This window comes from Stigmatopora argus, chromosome 3 (genome assembly GCF_051989625.1).
Source record: "Stigmatopora argus isolate UIUO_Sarg chromosome 3, RoL_Sarg_1.0, whole genome shotgun sequence".
In the NCBI taxonomy this organism is placed as follows: Eukaryota; Metazoa; Chordata; class Actinopteri; order Syngnathiformes; family Syngnathidae; genus Stigmatopora; species Stigmatopora argus.
Window position 1 is genome coordinate 21741527 of NC_135389.1, and position 25411 is coordinate 21766937.

Sequence of the window (25411 nt, forward strand, 5' to 3'; positions counted from 1 at the left end):
CCCTTAAAATGACATCATTGAGGAAGTCGATGTCAAACATTTGTTCTGGCCTCTGTCAATATGTTCTTTTTTTTACGGTCTGTGGTCAATATCCTCGTCTCCTTGATGGAATTTCCCGTGGGAGCAAACGGGAGCGAGAACTTTGGAACTTGTGGACCACCGGGGAACAGATAAAAAGAAAAAAAAAAGGTGAATGGAAAAGGGATGAGAGGGTAATAAATGAAAGTGAATGATAAAATTGGGAGGTTTAATGTACATATTTTATGCATCATGATATTAGTTTGTTTTTTTATCTTTGTTTTTGAGACATTTCACGTATGAAGCGGTGGCGACAGTAAATTAAGTTCAAAAGCTTTTAAAGTCATGTTTTCATTGCAGTTATAATAAAAATGTTAACATAAAAATGTGGAAATAAAGTTTTTGGGGAAAAAACTATGAATTTATAGTGTTACTGTATTGTTTTTTCGTATCTAGGTGTATATATTCTATTTACATCAAATGACGCATGTAAAAACTATATATTTAGTGTTTTTGTGTTTATTTTTCCCGTAATGCAAATATCTTATTTACGTTTTCTACTTTCCTATGTATGTCCATGTTGTCATCTCTTTTTCTGAACCACTATTGTTTCGCGTTATAATTTTAAATTCGGACTAAATAATTTTATTGCATTTTGAAAGGGTTTTTAAAAAACTGTGAGCAAAAGTACAATACTATACTACGTACTAGCATCTAAAACGTTGGCAAAATAGCGCAGTACCGTGTTATTGTCACAAGGGGCGCTGTGATCCATTCGTTGGAGTTTTTGCGAGATTTGCTGAAGTTTTTGAGTTTTCCTCTTTTCATTTGCCAACAGTAGTTTACACGATGGGCACAGCTTTGGTTTACGATGAGGAGATGACTCGCTACAAACTGCTGTGGCTCGAGTAAGTGCAAGATGGGACCAGAAAAAGCGATTTAACTGAACAAGTCTCGGGTTGTTTTCCAAATATATGTCGTCCCGCGACCCTTATAAAGACAAGCGGCTTGTAGAATTAATGTATGAATGAAATATACGTCGTCGTCGCTCTGGTTATCACGTGTAGCGTTGATTGATAGGAAAGAGCGATGTTAAGCCCCCCATCATTTGGAATAAAATGCCACTAGAGTTTAAAATTTAGTAACTAATACGTGTGGGGTTTTTAGTGTCCTGTTGTGTCCAAACGTCTTTTTCAGAATATGTCATGTTTTTATACGGTCGTCGGAAAAGTGTTTGTTTGGAGCAGTGGTTGTTGTTGTTGTTTCCGGTCGGATCAGTTGGTTGGTGCACTTAAATGAAAATGGGAACAATAATTTAAAAGTTATGTATTTCGAAGATAAATAAAATGTATTTTTTAGTTTTATTATTATTTTAAATGTACACGCAAGAAAAACTATGGCGTAGTGTTTATAGTGTTTTGTCGGAACATTAAATGTCAGAGCATTGTTGCTGGTCGGACTTTTTACTACAATGTACCTTTGCTGAATGGTTCAACTACATATAAATACGTACAACTTATCAAAAATGTTTGTTCCCCCCCCCCTTTAAAATAAAATAATTAAATAAATAAAACGTTTTTTTAACATTTACTTTTTATAACAAATACAATTTATTTTTATCCGCAACTAAAAAGTTAGATGATTTTTCCACCAAACTGCTACGGCAATAAATAAGAATACTATTGATAAGATTTATACCGGTTCATCTCAATAGATCACAGAGGAAAACCTTATTCATTTCAATTTTTTTTGTACTATAGTAGTACTTTTTTGTACCATAGAATAGTTTGTATTTCATGATTTATTCTTTGAACTTAAATGTTACAAAGAATGACCCTGAAAAAAATCACAATCTTATTTTTTTTTAACTATGTTCCAGTCAATATACACTCTAAAATTGAAATCTTAACATTCCAAATCCCAGTCCAGACTGTGAGATTGAGCGTCCCGAGCGTCTGACGTCAAGCCATGAAGCTTTGCTACAGAGTGGCCTGGCCACGCGATGTGTTTCCATACCTGTCCGTCAGGCTACAGATACTGAAATTCTCCTTATTCACAGGTAAACCTGACATACCCAATCTTCAAACCTTCTTTATTCCTCCTAATGCATTACCAAAACATATTAGCCAGGAATATCTGGAAGCCGTAAAGAAGACTCCATACATGACTCTGCAAGATCTGCAGCAGTTTACCCAGCTTTATGGAGCTGTCTACTTCCACCCTGTCAGTGGTATTCAGAGTCACCCTACCATATCGAAGTTCACAATATTTTTTTTGTCAAAAGTGGCTTCCATTTTATGCTATAGAACAGTTACCACTGTGCAACACTGGCGGTGGGAGCAGCGCTGCAGCTAGTCGATGGCGTTTTGACCGGGACGGTGAGAAACGGCATCGCTCTGGTCAGGTAAGAACGTTTTTAATGCATCTCACTAGGTTTATTATTAATAAGGGGAGCAATTGGCTGAGGTTGACATACATACATGTCAACCTCAGCCAATTGCTCCCCTTATTAATAATTACAATTCCCTTTATTAAGTGATAAAAAACGTACAAATGCAACGCGCCACATATTTACTCCCATAAAAGTCTAAAGTTTTCTCCAAAATGGACGCCGTGCCCAGGCAGAATGCACTAAATTCAAGATTCTGTAGATGTCGCTGTATGATGCTGACAGCTTGACTGTCTGAGTACATTGCTTGCTGACGCGCTATATTTATATAGTGAAAAGGTGGACTGACACGCGTGCACATATTATGCTTAAAGCATGACAATATTAGCAGTCGACGATGACGATCTGGATTGGAGCCAAAATGGCTAAAACGAGATCACTTTTACAAAAAAAATACTGAAAAAAATCAGGTACAAAAGTTGTTATACGGAGTACACAATTTGAAATAAAAAAACGTGTAAAATAAGGGGAAAATGTATCTAAATATTATATCTAAAATGGTCCGGCCCACATAAAATCGAGTTGACGTTAATGCGGCCCGCAAACCAACCCGAGTCTGACACCCTTGGTGTACACAATTTGAAATGATTAAAAAAATGTATATAATACGGGAAAACGTATAAGTTCAAAGGTATAGCTTTACTAAATTATTTTTTTAAATAGACCTCCAGGGCAAAAAAAAATGTGGTTAAAAAAAGTTTCTTAAAAAAATATTCCAGTATAAAAGTTGTTATACAGTGTACACAATTTGAAATACAAAAAAAAGTATACAATACGGGAAAACGTATACGTTGACAGGTATGGTTTTACTAAATCCCTTTTTTATTTTTTATTATTATTATTATTTTATTTTTAAATAGACCTCCAGGGCACCACAGCATGCGCAGTGCTGCCAGTGGGTTCTGCATCTTCAACAACGTGGCCATAGCAACTAAATATGCCCAGAAAAAATATGGAGTTCAAAGGTAATATGGTTGCAAAATGAACACCATTTTTTTTAATCTTTTGGCTAAATTTTGTCTTTATTTTAGGGTGCTAATTGTTGACTGGGACATACATCACGGTCAGGGAGTACAGTATGCCTTTGAGGATGATCCAAGGTGTGTACTTTTACATTTCTTTTGACTATATTCCATACCTGTCAACCTCTGCCGATAACTGCCCTTATAAATGATTATGATTCCCCTTACAAACCCCCCAAAAACCTTACAAACACCGTACGAGTCATACGACTCGTACGGTGTTTGTAAGGTTTTTGGGGGGTTTGTAAGGGGAATCATAATCATTTATAAGGGCAGTTATCGGCAGAGGTTGACAGGTATGATATTCAGATTGTTTAAAAACCTTTTCCAGTGTCCTTTACTTCTCTTGGCATCGTTACGAGCATCAGAAATTCTGGCCTGAGCTCAGGGACTCAGACTATGACAGTGTTGGCAAGGATAAAGGCCTTGGTTTTAATATAAATGTGCCATGGAACAAGGTTAGCTGCAAAATATGCGATGGTATTTTTTACCGTTCCTTTATTTTGTGAAATTTTTTCTTTGTCATATTCAGGTGGGCATGGAGAACAGCGACTATCTCGCCGCCTTCTTTCACGTCCTTTTGCCTGTGGCCTACGAGGTGAAACGAGATCAAAATATCAAGAATATTGAGAAAAAATGCAGTGTTGTTTGTATTTTTTTAAAATTTTTTCTTTCACTGAATTCTCTCGACTCTCGTTCCAGTTTTGCCCCGACTTGGTGATTGTGTGTGCGGGATTTGACTCCGCTGTTGGTGACCCAGAGGTACAAAATAGAATAATGCAAGACCACTTGCCAACGAGAAGTAGTATATACTCCTCTCGTATTAGCGAACAAGCTCCACCATTCGCACTGACTAACGGGAAAAAAAATACACTGAAATAATGCAACGCTCCGCCCAGTGCTCGCAGAGACATTACACGAGGGAGTTGCGACCAGAAAGACAGTCTGGCATCCGCCGTCTGCTCATATATCAAAATTTGTCTCGTATCTCAAGATAAATATTTGCCCGAAATTTTACTCGTATCTCAAATTGCTCGTATGTCGAGGTACCACTGTACTTACTGTAGCTTCCCGATTTTCCAGGGCGAAATGTGTGCTACGCCGGATATCTTTGCACATCTGACACACCTGCTCATGAACCTTGCCGGAGGAAAACTGTGCGCGGTGCTGGAGGTCAAGAAATCTGAGTTGCCATCGCACATTAGGACCTTTTGAGAACACTCTGCAATTTTTTTTTTAATTCCAGGGAGGATATAACCTGACTTCGCTCGGCCAATCCGTATGCGCCACAGTTCAAACGCTGCTTGGTGATCCGGCACCCCGGCCGGCCGACCTCCAAAGCCCCTCTCAGAGGTTCCTCCGCACTAAAGAACACCCACGACAGACTTTTTGGGTGTGAATAGTTGAATTTTGTCTCTTTCAGCGCACTCGAGTCAATTCACTGTGTGCGTGCAGCACATCGAAACTTTTGGTCCTCCTTCCAACATTCACGTAAGATTGCGCTAACGAGTTTTCTATTGAAAATCATTTTGTCGGTCGAGTGGTTAGCGCACATGTGTCAAAGTGGCGGCCCCTGGGCCATATCTGGCCCACCGCATCATTTTGTGTGGCCTGGGAAAGTAAATCATGAGTGGTGACTTTCTGTTTTAAGATCAAATTAAAATGAAGAGTATAGATGTATATTAAATTTCCTGATTTTCCCCCTTTTAAATCAATGATTGTAATTTTTTCATCATTTTTCTGTGTTTTTAGTTCAAAAATCATTTTGTAAAATCTAAAAATATATTAAAAAAAGCTAAAATAAACATTGTTTTAGATCTATAAAAACGGAATATTCAGGGCTTTTAATCCAGGTTTTTTAATCCATTTATTTAAAAAAATATCTAAATATTATATCTAAAATGGTCTGGCCCACGTGAAATCAAGTTGACGTTAGGGCGGCCCGCGAACCAACCCGAGTCTGACACCCTTGGGTTAGCGGGTCCGCCTCATAGTTCTGGGGTCGTGGGTTCGATCCCAGGCGGTGTCTTAGTTTTCTTCCTATCTTTCCGCAGCTGCGGCACCCCCCTCAGAAGTCAGCACAAAGCGCGTGAAGCGAGAAGAGAAGGACGAAAGGACGCAAAGGGGAGGAGCCACTGATAGCGAAGATGCCGTAACGTGGCCCGAGCCTCAAAAGCGTCGTCCTCCCCCCGTACGCACGGCGGCGGTCATCCCCGAGGACGCGTCCTGTCCCGATGGATGCCGACGATTCAACATTTCACAGTCAGTTCATTTCCTTTCAGTCAACAGAGATGTTTGCAGAGTTGAATAACTCTGGAACACATCATTTTTTGGTCTATTTTCAAGAAGAGAAGACTTTTCAAATGATTCTACTGGAGCCAGTCTCACGGCGCTTGTTGGGAAAATGGAAAAGAATGAGGTATTATTAGAAAGTTTTTTTTTTTTTTTTTTTTTAAATGTGCCTTTTAGATTTTAACACCAAAAAATGCGGACATTTTGTTGCCAGATTTGCAATGGCTTAGCTTTGGTTAGCGATGTTTCTACAGCGATGGCGGCCGTCATCCAGCACGCATCTGCTCTCAAACAACGGTAAAATAGTAAATATTCAATTGTGATTGGATTAGACCAGGGGTCGGGAACCTTTTTGAAAGAGAGAGCCATAAACAATTACTATTTTCAAATGTTATTCCTTGAGAGCCATACTCACAATTTAAAAGTCAAAATACATGAAAATGTACAATTTTTTAGTCATTTTACCACTTTTAAAGTACAAAAAGTCTTTGAATTCTTTTGACAACATTGTTACGCTCTTGCTAATCAATGAATATCAATGAGTATCAATGAGAGAATAGATGCAGAAGACTCTAATGAAAAAAACAAGTCAATGCCACTGCCAATGTGACCTTCCATATTTTAGCTCAGAGCCATATGCAACCATCAAAAGAGCCACATGTGGCTCTCGAGCCATAGGTTCCCTACCCCTGGATTAGACGAAACTAAGTTGTTCTTTTATTTATTTTTTGCACTTTTTTTCTGTTTTAGTGTTTTGGTAGTTTGTGTTGGAGGGACTAGAATCCAGAGTCACATGCCAGAAGATGGGTAAATATTCATACTTTTGCCTCTCATCACTAATTTGCAGATTTTTGGGGAGAACATAAATTGACACTTAAGACCTTATACCACAGGTGTCAAAGTGGCGGCCCGGGGGCCAAATCTGCCCCGCCGCATCATTTTGTGCGGCCCGAGAAAGTAAATGATGAGTGCCGACTTTCTGTTTTAGGATTAAATTCAAAGGATTATAGATGTACATTGCATTTCCTGATTTTCCCCTTTTTAAAATCAATCGTTGCAGTTTTTTAATCACATTTTTTTTCTTTTGTGTTTTTAGTTCAAAAAGCATTTTGTAAAATCTAAAAATAAATATACAAATATTTTCCGTTTTCCACTTCAAAAAAATATTTTGTTTCCATTTGAAATAAAAAACATGATTAAAAGACATTTTCCAATACTAAGAAAAAAAACTCAAATAAACATTGCTTTAGATCTATAAAAACTGCCTATTTAGAGCTTTTGATCCAGTTCTTTTAATCCAATTTTAAAAAATGAAAAAAAATCTAGATATTAGATCTAAAATGGTCCGGCCCACATGAAATGGAGTTGACGTTAATGCGGCCCGCGAACCAACCCGAGTTTGACACCCTTGCCTTATAAATACAACACTCAAAAAAATAGATTTTTGTTTTCAAGATGTTAGCAAATACGACAGCAAGTGGTTAAAAATCCATCCAAAAAGTGACAGAAATAGCTCAATAATTACATTGGATGTTCATTATTAGTCTTCCTTTCCTGCAATTCTGCTTGTGATGTCACAACCAGAAAAGTGGGCGTTTCCAGATGCATTGTTTTGGGTGGAATAACTAACTAGGAAATGGTAAAAAAAAAATAGTGTTTTCTTCATGCAAATACACATGAATGTAGCCATTTTATTTTCTTGTCTTACTATTTCATTGGTTCTTTTTTCAGTACAACACTCACCGTGCACTTCAACAAAGAAGTACTAGAGGAGCCCAGATGCAAGTACTACATCCCCGTGCATCTCAAACGCGGTTTTGGGGATGTATCAGGTTTTACCCAGGCCACGTTGGGCCTCCTGCTGCCTATCGCCTACCAGTACGACCCAGGACTGGTTTTACTGGCCCAAGCTCCTAGCAAAGACCGTCCCAGTTCCAGCTGCTGGCAGCAACTGGTTGGCCTCCTGCTAGGCCTGGCTCAGGCTCGCGTACTCGTACTCTTGCGGGTAAGAATACCCCGGTGGTCTCGATAGCATACAACATGATGACTCGCCATGCAAATTTCAGGAAGGTCACGAAGCGTTCATCGGGCCAACGGCGTCCTCGCTTACAGGGACTCCGGCACCCTCTCTCGGTCAGGTTGGTGCTTCGCAAGCGGAAGATTTTGAAGCACTAGACGGCTTGAGACGACGTCTTCAGGTCGACTGGAAGCTGCTGAGAACATCAGGTGAGGGAAAATGAACTGCAGTAATCCCTCGAATATCGCGGTTAATGTAGACCAACATGGCCGCGATAATTGAAAAATCGCCAAGTAGGGTTAACCCTATTTGAACTTTATTTTTTGTTTTTTTCTTCATTGCTGAGTCCCAGTAGCAAGCGGAAGAAAGGGGAGTGGCTTCCGCTTACGAGTTTCATCGTGGATTTTCACATTTTTGTGAACTTAAATAAAAAAAAAAAAATTAATAGCAGAAAAAAATCGCGAAGAAGTGAATTCGCGTTAAGTGAATAATCGAGGGAAGACTATACTACTATTGCGATATATAATGTATATATACATTTATATATAAAAGATAAATGAATATAAAATAAAATATAAACAAAAGCTTCCTTATAAAAGCCACAGGATACAAATGGAGAGAAAAAGTTTCTTATTATTTTCTTAACTCTATGGTTCCGTTGTTATTGTGTTTATTATTTTACATGAGAACCTTTTTTATGGTTGCAATATTTTCCATAAAAATCGCTACAATTGTGATAAATGTACTCTTCATTAAATAAATATATTTTGGATATTTGCGATTTTTTTTGTTTTTTGTTTTCTAGAGTAGCACTCATCTATTTTTTTCACTTGTTTAAAAATACTATAATAATATTCATTTGGAATAATATTAAAACATTAGTTAATCCATCTGAATTGTTCTCTATTCAAAACCTTTTGTATTATTTTCCTCTTTTCTCATTAAAACAGTCCAAGAACACGAAGACGAGGACAACTGAAGCGACAATGTCCATCTTTTTTCTGTCCCTTCATTTTCAAGCCACACAAAAACCTGCAAAATCCTGGATTTTCAACCCAAGAAAAACCGCATATTCGATTGTGATACTAACATATTTTTGCACTGCATTCCATCTTATTTAGCATTTCCTCTCCTAAAGATGGCCGACGAACTGTAACAAAAACTCCAACCAGGACCTCTTGATTATGCGGCATATGTATTTTTTTTATTTTTTTATGCCAAATTAAAATATTTAAATCTCAATTAGATCATCTGGCGGCCCGGTGGTAGAGTGGTTAGCGCATTTTGAGATGCCGGGTTCGATCCCAGATCCGGACCTTCCTGTGGAGAGTTTGCATGTTCTCCCTGGGCTTGCGTGGGTTTTCTCCGGGTACTCCGGTTTCCTCCCACATCCCACAAACATGCATGCTAAGCTAATTGTGTGCTAAATTACCTAACCCTAGCTACGATTGGTTGTCTTTTGTCTCCCTGCGATTGGCTGACCACCGATTCAGGGTCTCCACTTAACTGGGATAGGGTCCAGCACCCCCTGGCGACCCTTGTGAGGATCAGCGGGACAGAAAATGAATGAATGACATCACGTGTACACGTCCTCCAATTCTTCGAAGTGCTGGACAATATTCGCTCGCATGTAGTTCCACATCCAGCCAACCGAGGGCGCTGTTTACCGACTACGTGGTCCATGTGAGTGACACAAAACGTCGTTCCAGTCTGCCCGTTTGTGTTTGTATGCCCCTTCCCCGATTGTCATCACTATCGCGGTGTGTCTGGTGTGTGTGAGACACACACTCGCCACAAACGGACACACTTTTGCAGGGTGAAAGATGTCCGCCAAAGGCAAGAAGGACGAGTCCTTTCTGGGGAGACTCGGGGGCACCTTGGTCCGGAGGAAAAAAGCTAAAGAAGGTGAGTCATTTGTTTACATCTTCTATTATTACTATTATATATTTTTTTTATTCGTTATGTGTTTTTTTCTATAGGGGTAGTTTTTGGTTTTCTCTGTGCAGTTATATCACGTGGTGCGCGAGTTAGATGCGGGCTGGCTGATCATATTGATGACGTCAGTTTTAGGATGTATTTTTATTTAATAACCGCAAACAATGTGTCGGGGGAAACAAAACAAAGCGAACGAACTCGCCAGGAGGTCACTGACGGAAATAAACGCGTCGATGAACGTTCCATAGGCGTGAGAAAAGGGAAAAGTGGTTTTAGGGAGAGATTTTATACACACTTGTGTGAGTTGTTGTCTTAACTTTTTGGAGCCACGGTGCTGACAGAATGTGTATGTGTGTGTGTGTGTGTGTTAAAGAGACAGCTGCGAGATTTAGCGCCTGTGTGTTAGTGTGCGTGCGTGTGTGTGTGTGTGTGTGTAAGTAAAATATCACTCTGTTGGTCCTTCAATGTTGACTGACTATTCAATAGTATGGTCCCAAAATCCCAAATATAGCCTTATTATTCATATTACAAACCTACTCTGGTACTATTTTTTGTCTATCTATTTAAATCAGTGTCAAAGTGGCGGCCCAGGGGCCAAATCTGGCCCACCGCATCATTTTGTGCGGCCCGGGAAAGTAAATCATGAGTGCCGACTTTCTGTTTTAGGATCAAATTAAAATGAAGAGTATAGATGTATATTACATTTCCTGATTTTCCGCCTTTTAAATCAATCATTGTCATTTTTTTAATCCATTTTTTTCTGTGTTTTTAGTTCAAAAATCATTTTGTAAAATCTATACATATATAAAAATTCTAAAATAAACCTTGTTTTAGATCTATAAAAAACTGAATATTCAGGGATTTTAATCCATTTATAAAAAACAATCTAAATATTATATCTAAAATGGTCCGGCCCACATAAAATCGAGTTGACATTAACGCGGCCCGCGAAGGGTCTGACACCCTTGATCTCAATTATCCATTTTTTTGAACCGCTTATCCTTAAAAGGGTTGCGGGGGGTGCTGTAGCCTATCCCAGCTGACTTGGGGCACCAGGCGGGCAACACCCTGAATCGGGTGGCCAGCCAATTGCAGGGCACAAGGAGACAAATAAACAATCACTTATAGTTGGGGGCAATTTAGAGTTCTAAATTAGCCTAGCATACATGTTTTGGGGATGTGGGAGGGAACCAGAGTGCCTGGGGAAAACCCACACAAGCCTCAGGAGAACATGTAAATTCCACATAGTGAAGACCCACCTGGGAATTGAACCCTCGACCCCAGAACTCCGAGGCCGACGAACTAACCACAAAATCAACGTTTTCATGGATTTTAAGGCCGCCACCAAATTGTATATTCCTATTTTTATTCATTGTAATTGAATCAATTTAGCTTACCAGTTTCATTTTCAGCCAATTTAATTATTAGATAAAATAAATAACATTGTTAAAGCACAGACATTTATATCAACATTTCTGTTTCCCAAAAGGATTTAATTTAACGCTCATTAAACTGCTTTTACCAAACGGCATGTTCAAACATTCTATTGCCAGATCTCAATATCGTAACAATTTTTAAAAAATCATTATAAAACATGATTAATATTTTCAATATGATATCATTTCTTGCACTTGTGGTTTTCTTCAGAGCATTGTGACTATTGTAAAGAGGAAACGCCCTAATGTTGAGAGAAGTTGCATAACTTTTTGCTGAAAATCGTTTTTTTCTCTCGTGAGAATATTGACATCTAGCTTCATCAAATTTCATATTTCATGTACACAAATCGATGGTGAACTCTTTCTCCCAAATGGCCCAGATTGCAGTCATTTTCTTTTTTGAAGTCACCAAAAAAAAAACTGACAGGAAGCGTGTTTTTATTTGACAAGACAAACGTGTCATGTCCACGACTTAAAAAAATGACAGTCACATCCTGATCATGTCATTTCACATTTTACAGCGGACAGTCACTCGTTAAACTTAAACATCGTCACCCGCTCGCGCTGGACTGCCAATAATAGTAAGTTGCGTATTTTATACTCAGCATCGTAAAAATATGTTTTGTTAACATTGTACTGTTTTCAATTACAGTGTTATTCAATGTAATTCATTGTAATGATATCTAATTGCCAAGAAATTTCCCTAATCTAATCTAATCTAATTGCAGTAATCCACAAAGGCATTTTCACGAGAAAAAAAGTCCAATTTTGCTTACTTATGGAAATTTACTTTTTTATTTTTAGCCCAAAAAGTCCACTACATTTTTTTTTTCATTGAAAGGTTAGTGATTATTTAGATGTAAAAATGCAATTGTAGTTCTTAAGCATTTTTCTATACAAGTAGTATTCTAAATGAACCCATTTTTTTTCCCCCACCAAAAACCCACCAAGCGTCACTAATTGACATCCTGCCTTTAAAGGGTCATATTTCAAGCATCTGTTTGTCTTTAGCGCTTGACCTTTTTAGGGTCACCAGTCCATTGGGGAGTACCCATCCAAACTTACTTTGACAGCCAATCACAGGGCACCTATAAAAAAACGAAAAAAAACCATTCCCCATTTTTTAAAATATTCCGTCAACAATATTAGCTCTTCTCCGGGTTGTCTTCCCGCCTCCTCCCACGGCAATTCCGACTCATCATTCCCAAAATATTCAGCGCCAGTCCCGTGCCGGTGTAAATAACCTGCATTCTATTTAAGAGCCATTCCGTCTCCTCCATGTACCGCCATGTTATTTATATCCCTCCCTTGTAAAGTGAAGAAATGACGTGATGTTTCTAACAAATACTGTTCCTTTTCCTCTCTAAAAGGGAACACTACTGTGTGCATATACATTTATTTATAATGCATCAGTGGCGGTCTAGTGCCGCCTTCAGCAAAAACTATTTTATGGCTATAAAACCTCTACTGCAGCTACAGCTGCGACACATAAAAAATAATCAATAATAACCTCATACAATTGAAATATTATTTAGGAATATAGCCATATTTTACTCACCAAAAATCCTTTTTAACTGTACACCATATCCATCGTCCTTTCTTTCGTCCTTCTTTTCTATCGCCATCGAAGCTAATGCTGAAATTCGAGCCTGTCCTGTCGTATTTCTGGCATAGTCCGTCTTGAAAATGGCTTTAAATCAACACAACAATGTATTTGCTTGTGCAGCTCGCTCCTGATACAGTTTGGTAGCTCTGGCTAATCACTAGCCAATCATAGTTGGTGAAAGCGATGACATATCCCTACGCCTGCGAGAAGGCCTTGGTGTCACCAAATCGAATTCTGATTGGTTAAAGCAAGTCTTATCGACGCTTGTTTAATGCAGCAGAGCCTGCAGAACTGATTGTGAAGGCCTTGAGGCAGATTTCTGACCCTGGCAACAACTAATGGCTGAAATGTGATTGGTTAAATGCTTCAATATGAAAACACACATATGGAAGCAGTGCAACCAGGGGGAAAAACAATGAAGGGAAGCTAACAGACAATTTGGAATTATTTCATAAGTATTGATGGACAAAATATAATATATGATTCAGATATTTCTTAGGCCAGCAGAGAAGGCCTTGAAGGCCCTGACGGCCCGCCACTGTAATGCATATATAGCGTATGTAAAACTAGCAACAAAAAAAATCCTCAATGTTCTATTGAGGAAGCTGATTTTTTTCTCTGGATTAAATTAGCGTAATGGTGTTAGCGGTAATGGAGTCAGTGCCCGATTGATTGTGCGCCGCTGGGTGATATATTAAAGGCTTCATTTGGCCGCGTGCTCAAACATGACATTTATGCTGATCACGACAGTCCGCTCACAAGAAAAAAAACAGGCGCTCTTGAATGCAACACTATCAACTGACAGACAAAGAACAACCAATCATAGCTAGGGTTAGGCCAGTGTCAAAGTGGCGGCCCAGGGGCCAAATCTGAATGAAGCGATGACCAAGTCCAACCGTGACATCATGATCACTTACAACGTAGAGTCTTCTTCTATTAGCAGGATCATATTTTAACACACACACACTTTGCCATCAATCTCCAGTAACTGGACCTCCAAGTTAGGGAGGAGATTTGTGACAGAAATAAACCCGCCTCCCCTCCCGCTACCGTTCAATGCTACCACTCACACATATTGACGTGCACATTGAAAATCCTGTGCATAGTCGCTTTACGGGGCGCCGCACTCGCTTCCGTCGGGAGTTTACGTCGAGTGGCGACATGGCGGGTCTCCTTTGTGGAACCAAGAAAAAGAAACCGGGTGAGATATGGAGTTGCTTTTGGTTCAGGATGTTTTATTGTGATAGCATGATCGCACTGTGTGAGTGTTTGAAAAAATATATATTATTGTAATTATAGCCACCTGATGGTGTAGAGCAGGGGTGTCAGATTTGGGTTGGTTCACGGGCCGCTTTAACGTCAACTTGATTTCACGTGGGCCGGACCATTTTAGATATAATATTTAGATTTTTTTAAAATAAATGGATTAAAAGAACTGGATTAAAAGCCCTGAATATTCCGTTTTTTATAGATCTAAAACAATGTTTATTTTAGCTTTTTTTATATATTTTTAGATTTTACAAAATGATTTTTGAACTAAAAACTGAAAAAATGGATTAAAAAATGACAATTTAAAAGGGGGAAAATCAGGAAATGTAATATACATCTATACTCTTCATTTTAATTTGCTCCTAAAACAGGAAGTCAGTACTCATGATTTACTTTCCCGGGCCACACAAAATGATGCGGCGGGCCAGATTTGGACCCCGGGCCGCCACTTTGACACCTGTGGTGTAGAGCAAGGGGGCGTGAAGCTTTTTGACAGAGAGAGCCGTAAATAATTCATATTTTCAAATGTTATTCCTTGAGAGCCATACTCAGAATTGACAGTCAAAAATATATGCCTTTTTTTAGTCATTTCATCACTTTGAAAATCAAGAAAATCGCTGAATTCTTTGTTACGCTGTTGCTAATCAACGAGAGTGTCCATGCAGAAGAGTCTTGTGATGATTAAAGTGGCGGAAGAGGTCACGTTGGCGCAACCGTGCCGACGTGACGCTCCTATTGGTGCGTTTGTGATTCGGCTCTGTTCCATATTTTAGCTCACAGGTTAGCCGAGAACCATATGCAGCCATCAAAAGAGCCACATATGGCTCTCAAGCAATATCCAGCCATCAAAAGAGCCACATGTGGCTCCCGAGCCGTAGTTTCCCCACCCCTGGTGTAGCGGTTGGGATGAAATCCAGCAATGCTGCTTTGTAATTACGCCGCCTGATCTTGATCCATGTGGGGATTCCAGGCTAAATGCGAGTACAGTATCAGATGGGGACCGCCTTCCCCTCCCAGAAAATGGCCTTTCAACTTGTATAATTATTTTCAATGATGCCATTTTTGTACACACGAAATATGGGAAGGAAACGTTGGTGTTGCATAGAAACAGAAATAGGAAAAGCAGATTTTTTTTCTTCTTGTGTGGAAGAAGATATCAATGATCATCTTGCAGTTCTTCTCCATTAACATTAATTGATTTTGATTTTTTTAATAAAGGGACAAGCCATAGTCATGAACATATACATGTAAATATGTAAAGGCTAATTTTCATTTTTGTGTTAAAACACAAGATAAAATCAAAAAAGGAAATAGTAGGGAGGAATAGTAAACAAAAAATATATATATTAGATTATATTAGGTTTACCTTTATTCATCCTGTATTTGGGAAATTCAGTTTGTAGCAATAGCAAGCACAGACACAGCAGAAAACAATGTAGAGCTAGATAAAAATGGGGGGAAAAATTATATATATATATGTACATATATTGTATTATCGCCACGTAAAAGTTCATTTTTATGGAAATTCCTGACGGCTTGGGTTCTTTGGCCAAACAGGAAGAGTGATGAGATAAAGATGTTTTGGTCTGTGGAAAAAGTGAGCAAGTGTTTCTCCCTGGCAGCACTTTTTGCAAATCCTTGGAAAAACACGAGCAAAGACGTACAACGGGGATAAAATGGGGTTATGTCAAGATTCATGATCTCCAAAAAAATGGTGTGATAGTCATCGTGCATTTTTCAGAACAGAAAAGCTTCAAATAGCAGCGTTAGTGGTATAGTGTTGAGCATAGCTGCCTTCCAAGCAGTTGACCCGGGTTCAATTCCCGGCCAACGCAGTTTCTTTATTGACTTACATACCTGTCAACCTCTGCCGATAACTGCCCTTATAAATGATTATGATTCCCCTTACAAACCCCCCAAAAACCTTACAAACACCGTACGACTCGTCGTACGGTGTTTGTAAGGTTTTTGGGGGGTTTGTAAGGGGAATCATAATCATTTATAAGGGCAGTTATCGGCAGAGGTTGACAGGTATGCTTATATGTACTTTAAGTCAGTGAGGATAAAGCAGTTCAGAAAATGAATGAGTATGTAATTGTGTGCGTCTGCATTTTTTGTATATTTTTGTGTGAGTAGTGAGCGACCTCCACGAGGATGGAAAGAACGCCATCAACGCACCGATGCTCCCGTCCGGGACGGACGTCCATCCAGAGGACACTCTGCTGGGTACGTAGACAGGCTAAAAAGTGTAAAAGTGGACTAAAAAGAGGCACCAGCCTTTATTTATTTTACGTACATTTGCATTTGTGGCTTCGTGGATGAATGGTTAGCATGTTGGCCTCATAGTACTGGTGTGCTGGGTTCAAACCCAGTTCATTCCACCTGTGTGGACTTTGCATGTTGTCGCTGAGGGTGTTTGGGTTTATATCGGGTACTCCGGTGTCCTCCCAAATTTGTAAAAATGTGCATGCTAGGCTAACTGATTGAGATAATTTGCGCCTAGCTATGAATGTGAGCATGGTTGTCTCCTTGTGCCATGTCCTCAAGTCAGCTGGGATAGGCTCCAGCACCCCCGCGACCCTTTTCGAGCGGGTCAGAAAATGGATGGATGTCAAATGCTATTTTGAGTCGATGCAAACAGACCTGCACGAGGTCACCGAGGAAAGCGTGATTGACGAGAAGCAAGAAATGAAGAAAAAAACGGCAAAATAGCTTTTGACGCTTTTACGGCTGACCATGTTTGATGGTCACCAGGGACGGCAACGTGTCTGTAAATGGTCGCACTTTAAAGTTCTTCTCGCTTTCTGTGCATCAGAGGAGAACGCCGAAAGAATCATGCTGGACCCCACGTCGAGGGAGAACCCCAAATTTAAGGATCTTCTGAAGGTACTGTTTGGAGAAGCGAGAAGAACTCGAGGTGGACCTTTTTTGATGGACTAACCCCGTGGACAGGTTCTCATTGACTGGATCAACAGTGAGCTGGAGGAGGACAGGATTATTGTCAAGGACTTGGAGGAAGATTGCTACGATGGACAAGTGTTGCAGAAGCTGTTTGGTGAGAAGCCAATCATATCAATTATGGGAATCTGTTTTCGTGTCTTGTACTTTTTTGACAACTGGCGTGCCACAGAAAAGTTGTCGGGCCGCAAGCTGAACGTGGCCGAGGTGACCCAATCGGAAATCGGACAGAAGCAGAAGCTCCAGACGGTTCTGGAGGCCGTCAACGAGCTGCTGCGACCCCACGGCTGGTCCATTGAGTGGAGTGTTGACTGTGAGTCCCGCCTCCTTTACCCGACTTCCACGTCCGTTTAGTCGTAGCTGCCGTTCAGATGGTATTTTAGCAACAAAAAAGGAAAAGTGAAAATCATAATGAAAGAAATGAGGTAATACTTTTTTAAAAGGTACTATCTTGAAGGGGAATCGAAACCACCAATGCTGAAAAAATAGCATTTTTATTTTCCAAGAAATACATCTCTCAAATACATTAAGACACAATAGTTTCATCAACAAAGACACACAAGGAAGAAATCAGCAAGACATCAGGAAAGATAAACACACCGAAAATGGAAAGAAAGCAACTAGACTCACATGCATTGGCCGGGAATTGAACCCGGGTCAACTGCTTGGAAGGCAGCTATGCTCACCACTATACCACCAATGCTGAAAACTACCAATTTTATTCTCTATGAAATTCAACCCTATCAAAGACCCAAAGACACAATAGTTCCATCAACAAAGACACACAAGGAAGACATTTTGAAAGTAATTGCTCTTAATTGAGTTCCTGCATTGGCCGGGAATCGAACCCGGGTCAACTGCTTGGAAGGCAGCTATGCTCACCACTATACCACCAATGCTGAAAACTACCAATTTTATTCTCTATGAAATTCAACCCTATCAAAGACCCAAAGACACAATAGTTCCATCAACAAAGACACACAAGGAAGACATTTTGAAAGTAATTGCTCTAAATTGAGTTCCTGCATTGGCCGGGAATCGAACCCAGGTCAACTGCTTGGAAGGCAGCTATGCTTACCACTATACCACCAATGCTGAAAACTGATATTTTTATTCTCTATGAAATTCAACTCTATCAAATACCCAAAGACACAACAGTTCCATCAACAAAGACACACAAGGAAGACATTTTGAAAGTAGTTGCTCTAAATTGTGTTCCTGCATTGGCCGGGAATCGAACCCAGGTCAACTGCTTGGAAGGCAGCTATGCTCACCACTATACCACCAATGCTGAAAACTACCAATTTTATTCTCTATGAAATTCAACTCTATCAAAGACCCAAAGACACAATAGTTCCACCAACAAAGACACACAAGGAAGACATTTGGAAAGGAATTGCTCTAGATTGTATTCCTGCATTGGCCGGGAATCGAACCCGGGTCAACTGCTTGGAAGGCAGCTATGCTCACCACTATACCACCAATGCTGAAAACATGCAAATTTATTTTCTAAGAAATACCATTCTATCAAAGACATTAAGACACAATAGTTTCATCAACAAAGAAGAATTCTCTCCATATTGTCAATTGTGTCCAACAAACACTCCTGCATTGGCCGGGAATCGAACCCGGGTCAACTGCTTGGAAGGCAGCTATGCTCACCACTATACCACCAATGCTGAAAACTACCAATTTTATTCTCTATGAAATTCAACCCTATCAAAGACCCAAAGACACAATGGTTCCATCAACAAAGATACACAAGCAAGACATTTTGAAAGTAATTGCTCTCAATTGTATTCCTGCATTGGCCGGGAATCGAACCCGGGTCAACTGCTTGGAAGGCAGCTATGCTCACCACTATACCACCAATGCTGAAAACATTCCAATTTATTTTCTAAGAAATACCATTCTATCAAAGACATTAAGACACAATAGTTTCATCAACAAAGAAGAATTCTCTCCATATTGTCAATTGTGTCCAACAAACACTCCTGCATTGGCCGGGAATCGAACCCGGGTCAACTGCTTGGAAGGCAGCTATGCTCACCACTATACCACCAATGCTGAAAACTAGCTCTTTATTTTTTAAGCAATACCATTCTATCAAAGACCAAATAGTTCCATCAACAAAGACACACAAGGAAGACATTTTGAAAGTAATGGCTCTAAATTGTATTCCTGCATTGGCCGGGAGTCGAACCCGGGTCAACTGCTTGGAAGGCAGCTATGTTCACCACTATACCACCAATGCTGAAAACTAACATTTTTATTCTCTATGAAATTCAACCCTATCAAAGACCAAAGACACAATAGTTCCATCAACAAAGACACACATGGAAGAAATTTAGAAAGTTATTGCTCTAAATTGTGTTCCTGCATTGGCCGGGAATCGAACCCGGGTCAACTGCTTGGAAGGCAGCTATGCTCACCACTATACCACCAATGCTGAAAACCACCAATATTATTCTCTATGAAATTCTACTCTATCAAAGACCCAAGGACACAATAGTTCCACCAACAAAGACACACGGAAAGTATTTGCTCTGGATTGTATTCCTGCATTGGCCGGGAATCGAACCCGGGTCAACTGCTTGGAAGGCAGCTATGCTCACCACTATACCACCAATGCTGAAAACAAATAAAATAATTCTCTATGAAATTCAACTCTATCAAAGACCCAAAGACACAATAGTTCCATCAACAAAGACACTTTGAAAGTAATTGCTCTAAACTGTGTTCCTGCATTGGCCGGGAATCGAACCCGGGTCAACTGCTTGGAAGGCAGCTATGCTAACCACTATACCACCAATGCTGAAAACTATCATTTTTATTCTCTATGAAATTCAACTCTATCAAAGACCCAAAGACACAATAGTTCCACCAACAAAGACACACAAGGAAGACATTTGGAAAGTAATTGCTCTAGATTGTATTCCTGCATTGGCCGGGAATCGAACCCGGGTCAACTGCTTGGAAGGCAGCTATGCTCACCACTATACCACCAATGCTGAAAATTATTTTTTTTATTCTGTATGAAATTCAACACTATCAAAGACCAAAGACAATAATTATAGTGCTTGGAAGGCAGCAATGCTCACCACTATACCACCAATGGTGAAAACTACCAATTTTATGCTCTATGAAATTCAACCCTATCAAAGACCCAAAGACACAATAATTCCACCAAAAAAGACACACAAGGAAGACATTTTGAAAGTAATTTCTCTAAATTGTATTCCTGCATTGGCCGGGAATCGAACCCGGGTCAACTGCTTGGAAAGCAGCTATGCTCACCACTATACCACCAATGCTGAAAACCACCAATTTTATTCTCTATGTAATTCAACTCTATCAAAGACCCAAAGACACAATAGTTCCATCAACAAAGACACACAAGGAAGACATTTTGAAAGTAATTGCTCTAAATTGTATTCCTGCATTGGCCGGGAATCGAACCCGGGTCAACTGCTTGGAAGGCAGCTATGCTCACCACTATACCACCAATGCTGAAAATTAGCTTTTTATTTTTTAAGCAATACCATTCTATCAAAGACACAATAGTTCCATCAAACAGACACACGACGAAGAAATTTTGAAAGTAATTGCTCTAAATTGTATTCCTGCATTGGCTGGGAATCGAACATGGGTCAACTGCTTGGAAGGCAGCTATGCTCACCACTATACCACCAATGCTGGTGAATATAGCTTTTAAGTAAGAAATTGTTCTAGATCAATGGCACAGAGACAAAATAATTTCTCATCAAAGAGCTTAGAAATGAAAATGCCAAAAAAATGACATAATACTTTCGTGGTATTCATCTCAGTGTCTCTCCTCTGCAGCCATCCACTCCAAAAACCTGGTGGCCATCGTGTACCTTCTGGTGTCCTTGGCCATGCACTTCCAGGCAGCCATTCGGCTCCCGGAGCACGTTTCTGTCAAAGTGGTGGTGGTCAAGGCAAGACGACTTACAGCTACAATTTAGCTCATTTTTTTTAAATAACTTGAATACTCAAACGTTGTTGTTCTTCAGAAGCGAGAAGGTCTGCTGCAGACTGCCCTCGTCAACAAGGAGTTGACGAGCACCACAGAGTGAGTGACAGACGGCTCTTATATCCTCGTGGCGTCCATATTTTGATGTTTTGATGGTCAACTCGGTATTTGTTTTTATGTTTTTGCTCCGCAGGATGATGATGGGAAGGTTTGGTAGGTCCTAATCATCGTCGTTTGCACGTATCTGAGCGACAAAGCTAATGCTAAGCTAACTCCAACCAGATTTCAAATGAATGCTCAGGAGTTCTAATCAAGTTTTTTCTTTGTTTTGATCGCAGAAAGAGACGCTTTTGACACACTTTTGGATCATGCGCCGGACAAACTCAACGTGGTCAAAACGGTGAGAAACTCATTTTTGGAAGGTTTTTCATTTGAAAATGACAAAAATTATGGTTATAATGAGGGTCCCACTTTTCCCCACTTAGTCCCTCATAACCTTTGTGAACAAGCACTTGAACAAGTTGAACCTGGAGGTCACTGAGCTGGAATCTCAGGTAGGCAAAGTTGCTCCACCCCTTTTCTAGTCCTCAAATTATAAGTGACGGCCTGGTTTTTGGAGATAAGAGCCATCACCTGGTGCTTGAAATTAGATATTTTTTTGTGTCGTATCATCATCAAATCTTTTTTATTCAGTTTGCAGATGGAGTTTACCTGATCCTTTTGATGGGGCTGCTAGAAGACTACTTTGTACCTCTGTACAACTTCTTCCTCACCCCCGAGAACTTTGACCAAAAGGTGATTTGGCCTCTCAGTCATTGTTGTTGTCAGGTGGTGTGTCGTGAGAATTGATTAAGTGTGTGTGTGTGTTTTTTAATTCAGGTCCACAACGTGGCGTTTGCCTTTGAGCTCATGCAGGATGGAGGTCTGAAAAAGCCCAAAGCGAGACCAGAAGGTAAAGTCATATCACTCTTCCAGTCAAGTTTAAAAAAAAACTCTCACTGACATGCTTTGGCCAGGAATCAAACCCAGGTCAATTGCTTGGAAGGCAGCTATGCTCACCACCATAACACCAATGCTGGCAATTTATGTTTTTATGTCCTAAAGATCAAGCTTCATTAGTGGCGTTGAGATGTGATAATTGGTCAATAAAGAGATGCAAACTGAAAATTAAAAGAAAAAACAGATTGCACAAAATCATAGTGCTTGTAGAACAGGGTTAAATTAAAAATATGCATTGACCGGGAATCGAACCATGGTCAATTGCTATGCTCACCACTATACCACCAATGCCAGTGAAAACTAAGATTATTTTGTGAAAAATCCAACTTCATCAATCGCATCAAGACATCATCAAAGACATCATCAAAGACATCATCAAAGACACACAACAAAATTTCTAAAGGAAACAACTGGATTCCTGCATTGGCCGGGAATCCAACCCAGGTCAATTGCTTGGAAGGCAGCTTTGCTAACCACTATACCACCAACACTGCTAACCAAGAGTTTTATATCTAAAAAATCCATCTCATCAACAGTATTTAGACATGATATTTATCAACAAAGACGCAATACACCACCAATGCTGCTGATTCGTGTTTTTGGTCAAGTTTTTCAGTTTTTGGTTTATGCTCTAAAAAATAATCAATATCTTGAATGGCATTTAGACATGATATATATCAACCAAGACCCTCAAACTGAAAATCCTAATGTAAGAAATGGCACCACAAGGGTAGATGAACACACACTGGCCAGGAATCAAACCCGAATCCCACTAAAAGAACTTGCGATCTCAGAACTGCGAGACCAATGTGCGGTTGACTTTGTTTTTTGAGGGAGGGACAAGCCACTCAAATTTCAGACCCGTTGCTAAATGTATTTGCTGTTCGCCGTTGCTTCCCACAAGAGGGAAACCTCGCCTCGCGTTTCAAGCCTCGCCCGACTCTCGCTTTGAAATTGAATGAAACGGCCATCGAGAGCCTCTTCAATCAAATCCAATCCAATTCATGCATCCATATTCACCAATAAATCTCATCCTAAAATGATATAAGGCGGAAGGAGCAATCTAATAGTCATGACGGATGCGCTACTTACGGCTTAATCAACATTTCCTGCCATTAAGCTAATTTCCGTCCGCCACTGCTATGGAAAGATGAAGCGATGCATTTCTCGTATTAAATTATGCGAAAATAATCACATTGCTTTTTATCGTGGCAACATTTTCAGGTGGCCGAGTCGCATCTAACCTTGAATCCTAATTGATGTTATTCCAACAAACATTTTACATACCTGTCAACCTCTGCCGATAACTGCCCTTATAAATGATTATGATTCCCCTTACAAACCCCCCAAAAACCTTACAAACACCGTACGAGTCGTACGACTCGTACGGTGTTTGTAAGGTTTTTGGGGGGTTTGTAAGGGGAATCATAATCATTTATAAGGGCAGTTATCGGCAGAGGTTGACAGGTATGATTTTATCTCCAAAGACTTACTTGGGAGAAGATTACAATATGCAAATAAGGCTATCGCAATGCATGGAAATTCTTATGTTGGCCTAGTTTGAAGAACGCAACGTGAATGGAGATGTTTTTTTTTTCAATTTGATGTTTTTTTTCTTAATATTTCGATGAATTAACCACATTTTGATGGTCTTTTTTTTGCAGACGTGGTCAACCTGAACCTGAAGTCCACCCTACGAGTCCTTTACAACCTGTTCACTAATTACAAGAATTCCGAGTGACGGCTCCTCTCGAGCCCGGAGGAGAACGAGGCGGGGAACCGCGACTCCAGTGGAAGACCGTTGGGAATACTGCTTTTGGAATCCCGCTTTTGGAATCACTATCTTGTATTTATTTATTCCACTCAACGCACCTCCAACTCCAAAACAATGGTATTGTACTCACACTTCTTTTTGCACGGCAACACGCTTGTAACATAACATAAACTCATTTAAATGAACTTGGATTAGGATGCAGACTCACTCTAAAAATAAGTTTCATCTTACCTTACACTAAACTTAATTCTAATTTTGTTTGACATTTTGATACCTTTCTTCTCCCGGGTTGGCTCTATTGGCCCTGCCTCCACCCTGACTTTCAGATGCAACCTATCAAGGGTTGTTTGCTTTTGTCTTCCCTTGAAAATATTACGAAAATGATGCACACAAATGTCCTCACAAAATGCTCGTATATCAAAATTTGTCTTGTATCTCAAGATAAACATTTGCTCGAAATTTGACTCGTATCTCAAATTGCTCATATGTCGAGGTACCACTGTATTTCATATTCCGCTTGTTTTGCGCAAAAATGGAAGAGACGTATTATTCATTTTTTCACGTTTAAAATAAAAGTCCTTTTTGAAAAAATACTCCAAGTGACATAAGCATATTCATTAGCACCGATGTCGTTAGTTGTTTAGTTCTTATTTCATGTGTTCACAAAGTGACCTCTACTTATGAATGAAAATTTCAGGTTACAAAATCCCTCTGAATGTAATTGCATTTCCTGTATCCGTTATTTTGAAATTCTCCTGGTAACATATTTGTTTCATTAAAAAGTCATGCGCTTATTAGCTTTTTTTATCCAATATAAAATGAATGTTTTTTTCCTTATACATTTTTTAAAATATATAATTTTTCTTTGAATATTTATGTATTTGTTCGACATCCAAAATTGATATTTTTCTTCCAACTTTTGTGTCAATTAAATTCATCATTTTAATCCTATTATTGATGCAGTTGCTATAAATCAGTTTTTCCACTTTTTTAAAAAAGATTTTTTCATAATATTGATGTAGTTTTCATAAACATTTAAATCAGGATTCATCTAAAATATTTCTCTTTTTGTCTGACTGCGCAGTTTCAAACCGAATGCTTAAATCCTGATTATAAATCTAAAATGAATATTTTTCCTAATATGGATGTGGCTATCTTGGCATTGAATAAATTCATTTCAGTGCTATTATTGACGAGAGATGTCCAATTCACTCGGCTTAGGAGGGTTGGCGGATGACTCTAGTTGTTTTTGAAGCTTTTTCACAGAAAAATGTACACCAAAAGAGTTATTATTTGCCCATTTGCACGGATCCCGCCAACGGATTGCATTCAACCTCACCCGAAAAAAATCAATCAATCTTCCCCGTTGGTGACAAATGGCCGCTTTCCTAAAAGGGCGTCGCCCGCTGCCTCTCAAGTGCAGCACGGCGGTCCCAGGTGGGCCGCCGCCGGAGAGCCTGCTATCGACTGACCTTTCCGAGAAGACCCCCAAAGCTCCGTCTAAACAGCCCCCCCCCACCTCCCTCGCTACTTTTCCCTCCCCTTCGCAAGGCACGCCTGCTGGGAACATGGCAAGCTGTGCGTGATGACGCCTGGCTGAATTATTGAAAGAGGAGGTGAGTCATTTGGGACGGTGGCTGAG

General features: G+C 39.8%; 2 protein-coding genes and 16 non-coding genes across 25 annotated transcripts; 3 read left to right on the plus strand and 15 right to left on the minus strand.

The window, feature by feature from the left end:
* The first annotated feature begins 785 nt into the window (after positions 1-785).
* Positions 786-9043, plus strand: hdac10 (histone deacetylase 10). Of its 5 annotated transcripts, none has more exons than XM_077596168.1 (19): positions 786-926; positions 1943-2077; positions 2145-2241; positions 2325-2422; positions 3328-3432; positions 3499-3567; positions 3821-3947; positions 4022-4087; positions 4192-4251; positions 4573-4662; positions 4736-4842; positions 4913-4980; positions 5544-5751; positions 5836-5908; positions 5996-6078; positions 6532-6588; positions 7513-7786; positions 7848-8007; positions 8749-9043. In XM_077596168.1, exons 1-19 carry the CDS (start codon positions 868-870, stop codon positions 8775-8777), a joined length of 1965 nt encoding a protein of 654 aa, XP_077452294.1. In that variant the 5' UTR covers positions 786-867; the 3' UTR covers positions 8778-9043. The 5 variants fall into 5 exon arrangements, with proteins under 5 accessions (XP_077452294.1, XP_077452295.1, XP_077452297.1 ...); XM_077596169.1 differs by having other exon boundaries at positions 5839-5908; XM_077596171.1 differs by lacking the exon at positions 786-926 and having other exon boundaries at positions 2330-2422.
* Positions 8961-24958, plus strand: parvb (parvin, beta). 4 transcript variants are annotated; one of them, XM_077596176.1, is made up of 14 exons: positions 8961-9481; positions 9614-9703; positions 16181-16270; positions 16860-16930; positions 16997-17099; positions 17175-17315; positions 20846-20961; positions 21037-21095; positions 21190-21209; positions 21335-21396; positions 21482-21550; positions 21690-21791; positions 21876-21948; positions 23660-24958. In XM_077596176.1, the coding sequence occupies exons 2-14, from the start codon at positions 9622-9624 to the stop codon at positions 23734-23736; spliced, it is 1065 nt and encodes a 354-aa protein (XP_077452302.1). In that variant the 5' UTR covers positions 8961-9481; positions 9614-9621; the 3' UTR covers positions 23737-24958. The 4 variants fall into 4 exon arrangements, with proteins under 4 accessions (XP_077452302.1, XP_077452301.1, XP_077452303.1 ...); XM_077596175.1 differs by lacking the exon at positions 8961-9481 and having other exon boundaries at positions 9488-9703; XM_077596177.1 differs by lacking the exons at positions 8961-9481; positions 9614-9703 and adding an exon at positions 11680-11750.
* On the plus strand, positions 15808-15879 carry trnag-ucc (transfer RNA glycine (anticodon UCC)). Its single transcript has one exon. It is a non-coding gene; the product is annotated as a tRNA-Gly (tRNA).
* Positions 17634-17705, minus strand: trnag-ucc (transfer RNA glycine (anticodon UCC)). Its single transcript has one exon. It is a non-coding gene; the product is annotated as a tRNA-Gly (tRNA).
* On the minus strand, positions 17830-17901 carry trnag-ucc (transfer RNA glycine (anticodon UCC)). Its single transcript has one exon. It is a non-coding gene; the product is annotated as a tRNA-Gly (tRNA).
* On the minus strand, positions 18026-18097 carry trnag-ucc (transfer RNA glycine (anticodon UCC)). The gene has a single exon. It is a non-coding gene; the product is annotated as a tRNA-Gly (tRNA).
* Positions 18222-18293, minus strand: trnag-ucc (transfer RNA glycine (anticodon UCC)). Its single transcript has one exon. It is a non-coding gene; the product is annotated as a tRNA-Gly (tRNA).
* Positions 18418-18489, minus strand: trnag-ucc (transfer RNA glycine (anticodon UCC)). Its single transcript has one exon. It is a non-coding gene; the product is annotated as a tRNA-Gly (tRNA).
* On the minus strand, positions 18610-18681 carry trnag-ucc (transfer RNA glycine (anticodon UCC)). The gene has a single exon. It is a non-coding gene; the product is annotated as a tRNA-Gly (tRNA).
* Positions 18806-18877, minus strand: trnag-ucc (transfer RNA glycine (anticodon UCC)). The gene has a single exon. It is a non-coding gene; the product is annotated as a tRNA-Gly (tRNA).
* On the minus strand, positions 18998-19069 carry trnag-ucc (transfer RNA glycine (anticodon UCC)). Its single transcript has one exon. It is a non-coding gene; the product is annotated as a tRNA-Gly (tRNA).
* On the minus strand, positions 19185-19256 carry trnag-ucc (transfer RNA glycine (anticodon UCC)). Its single transcript has one exon. It is a non-coding gene; the product is annotated as a tRNA-Gly (tRNA).
* On the minus strand, positions 19380-19451 carry trnag-ucc (transfer RNA glycine (anticodon UCC)). The gene has a single exon. It is a non-coding gene; the product is annotated as a tRNA-Gly (tRNA).
* On the minus strand, positions 19563-19634 carry trnag-ucc (transfer RNA glycine (anticodon UCC)). Its single transcript has one exon. It is a non-coding gene; the product is annotated as a tRNA-Gly (tRNA).
* Positions 19746-19817, minus strand: trnag-ucc (transfer RNA glycine (anticodon UCC)). Its single transcript has one exon. It is a non-coding gene; the product is annotated as a tRNA-Gly (tRNA).
* trnag-ucc (transfer RNA glycine (anticodon UCC)) lies at positions 19942-20013 on the minus strand. The gene has a single exon. It is a non-coding gene; the product is annotated as a tRNA-Gly (tRNA).
* On the minus strand, positions 20245-20316 carry trnag-ucc (transfer RNA glycine (anticodon UCC)). The gene has a single exon. It is a non-coding gene; the product is annotated as a tRNA-Gly (tRNA).
* Positions 20441-20512, minus strand: trnag-ucc (transfer RNA glycine (anticodon UCC)). Its single transcript has one exon. It is a non-coding gene; the product is annotated as a tRNA-Gly (tRNA).
* Positions 24959-25411: the final 453 nt, after the last annotated feature.

Coding starts and splice junctions, on each gene's coding strand:
- hdac10 (XM_077596168.1), top strand. CDS start 868: ATGGGCACAGCTTTGGTTTACGATGAGGAGATGACTCGCTACAAACTG. Junction 2,078..2,144: donor GAAATTCTCCTTATTCACAG/GTAAACCTGACA, acceptor AAAACATATTAG/CCAGGAATATCTGGAAGCCG. Junction 6,079..6,531: donor GCATCTGCTCTCAAACAACG/GTAAAATAGTAA, acceptor TTTCTGTTTTAG/TGTTTTGGTAGTTTGTGTTG.
- parvb (XM_077596176.1), top strand. CDS start 9,622: ATGTCCGCCAAAGGCAAGAAGGACGAGTCCTTTCTGGGGAGACTCGGG. Junction 16,271..16,859: donor TCCAGAGGACACTCTGCTGG/GTACGTAGACAG, acceptor TCTGTGCATCAG/AGGAGAACGCCGAAAGAATC. Junction 17,316..20,845: donor CATTGAGTGGAGTGTTGACT/GTGAGTCCCGCC, acceptor TCTCCTCTGCAG/CCATCCACTCCAAAAACCTG.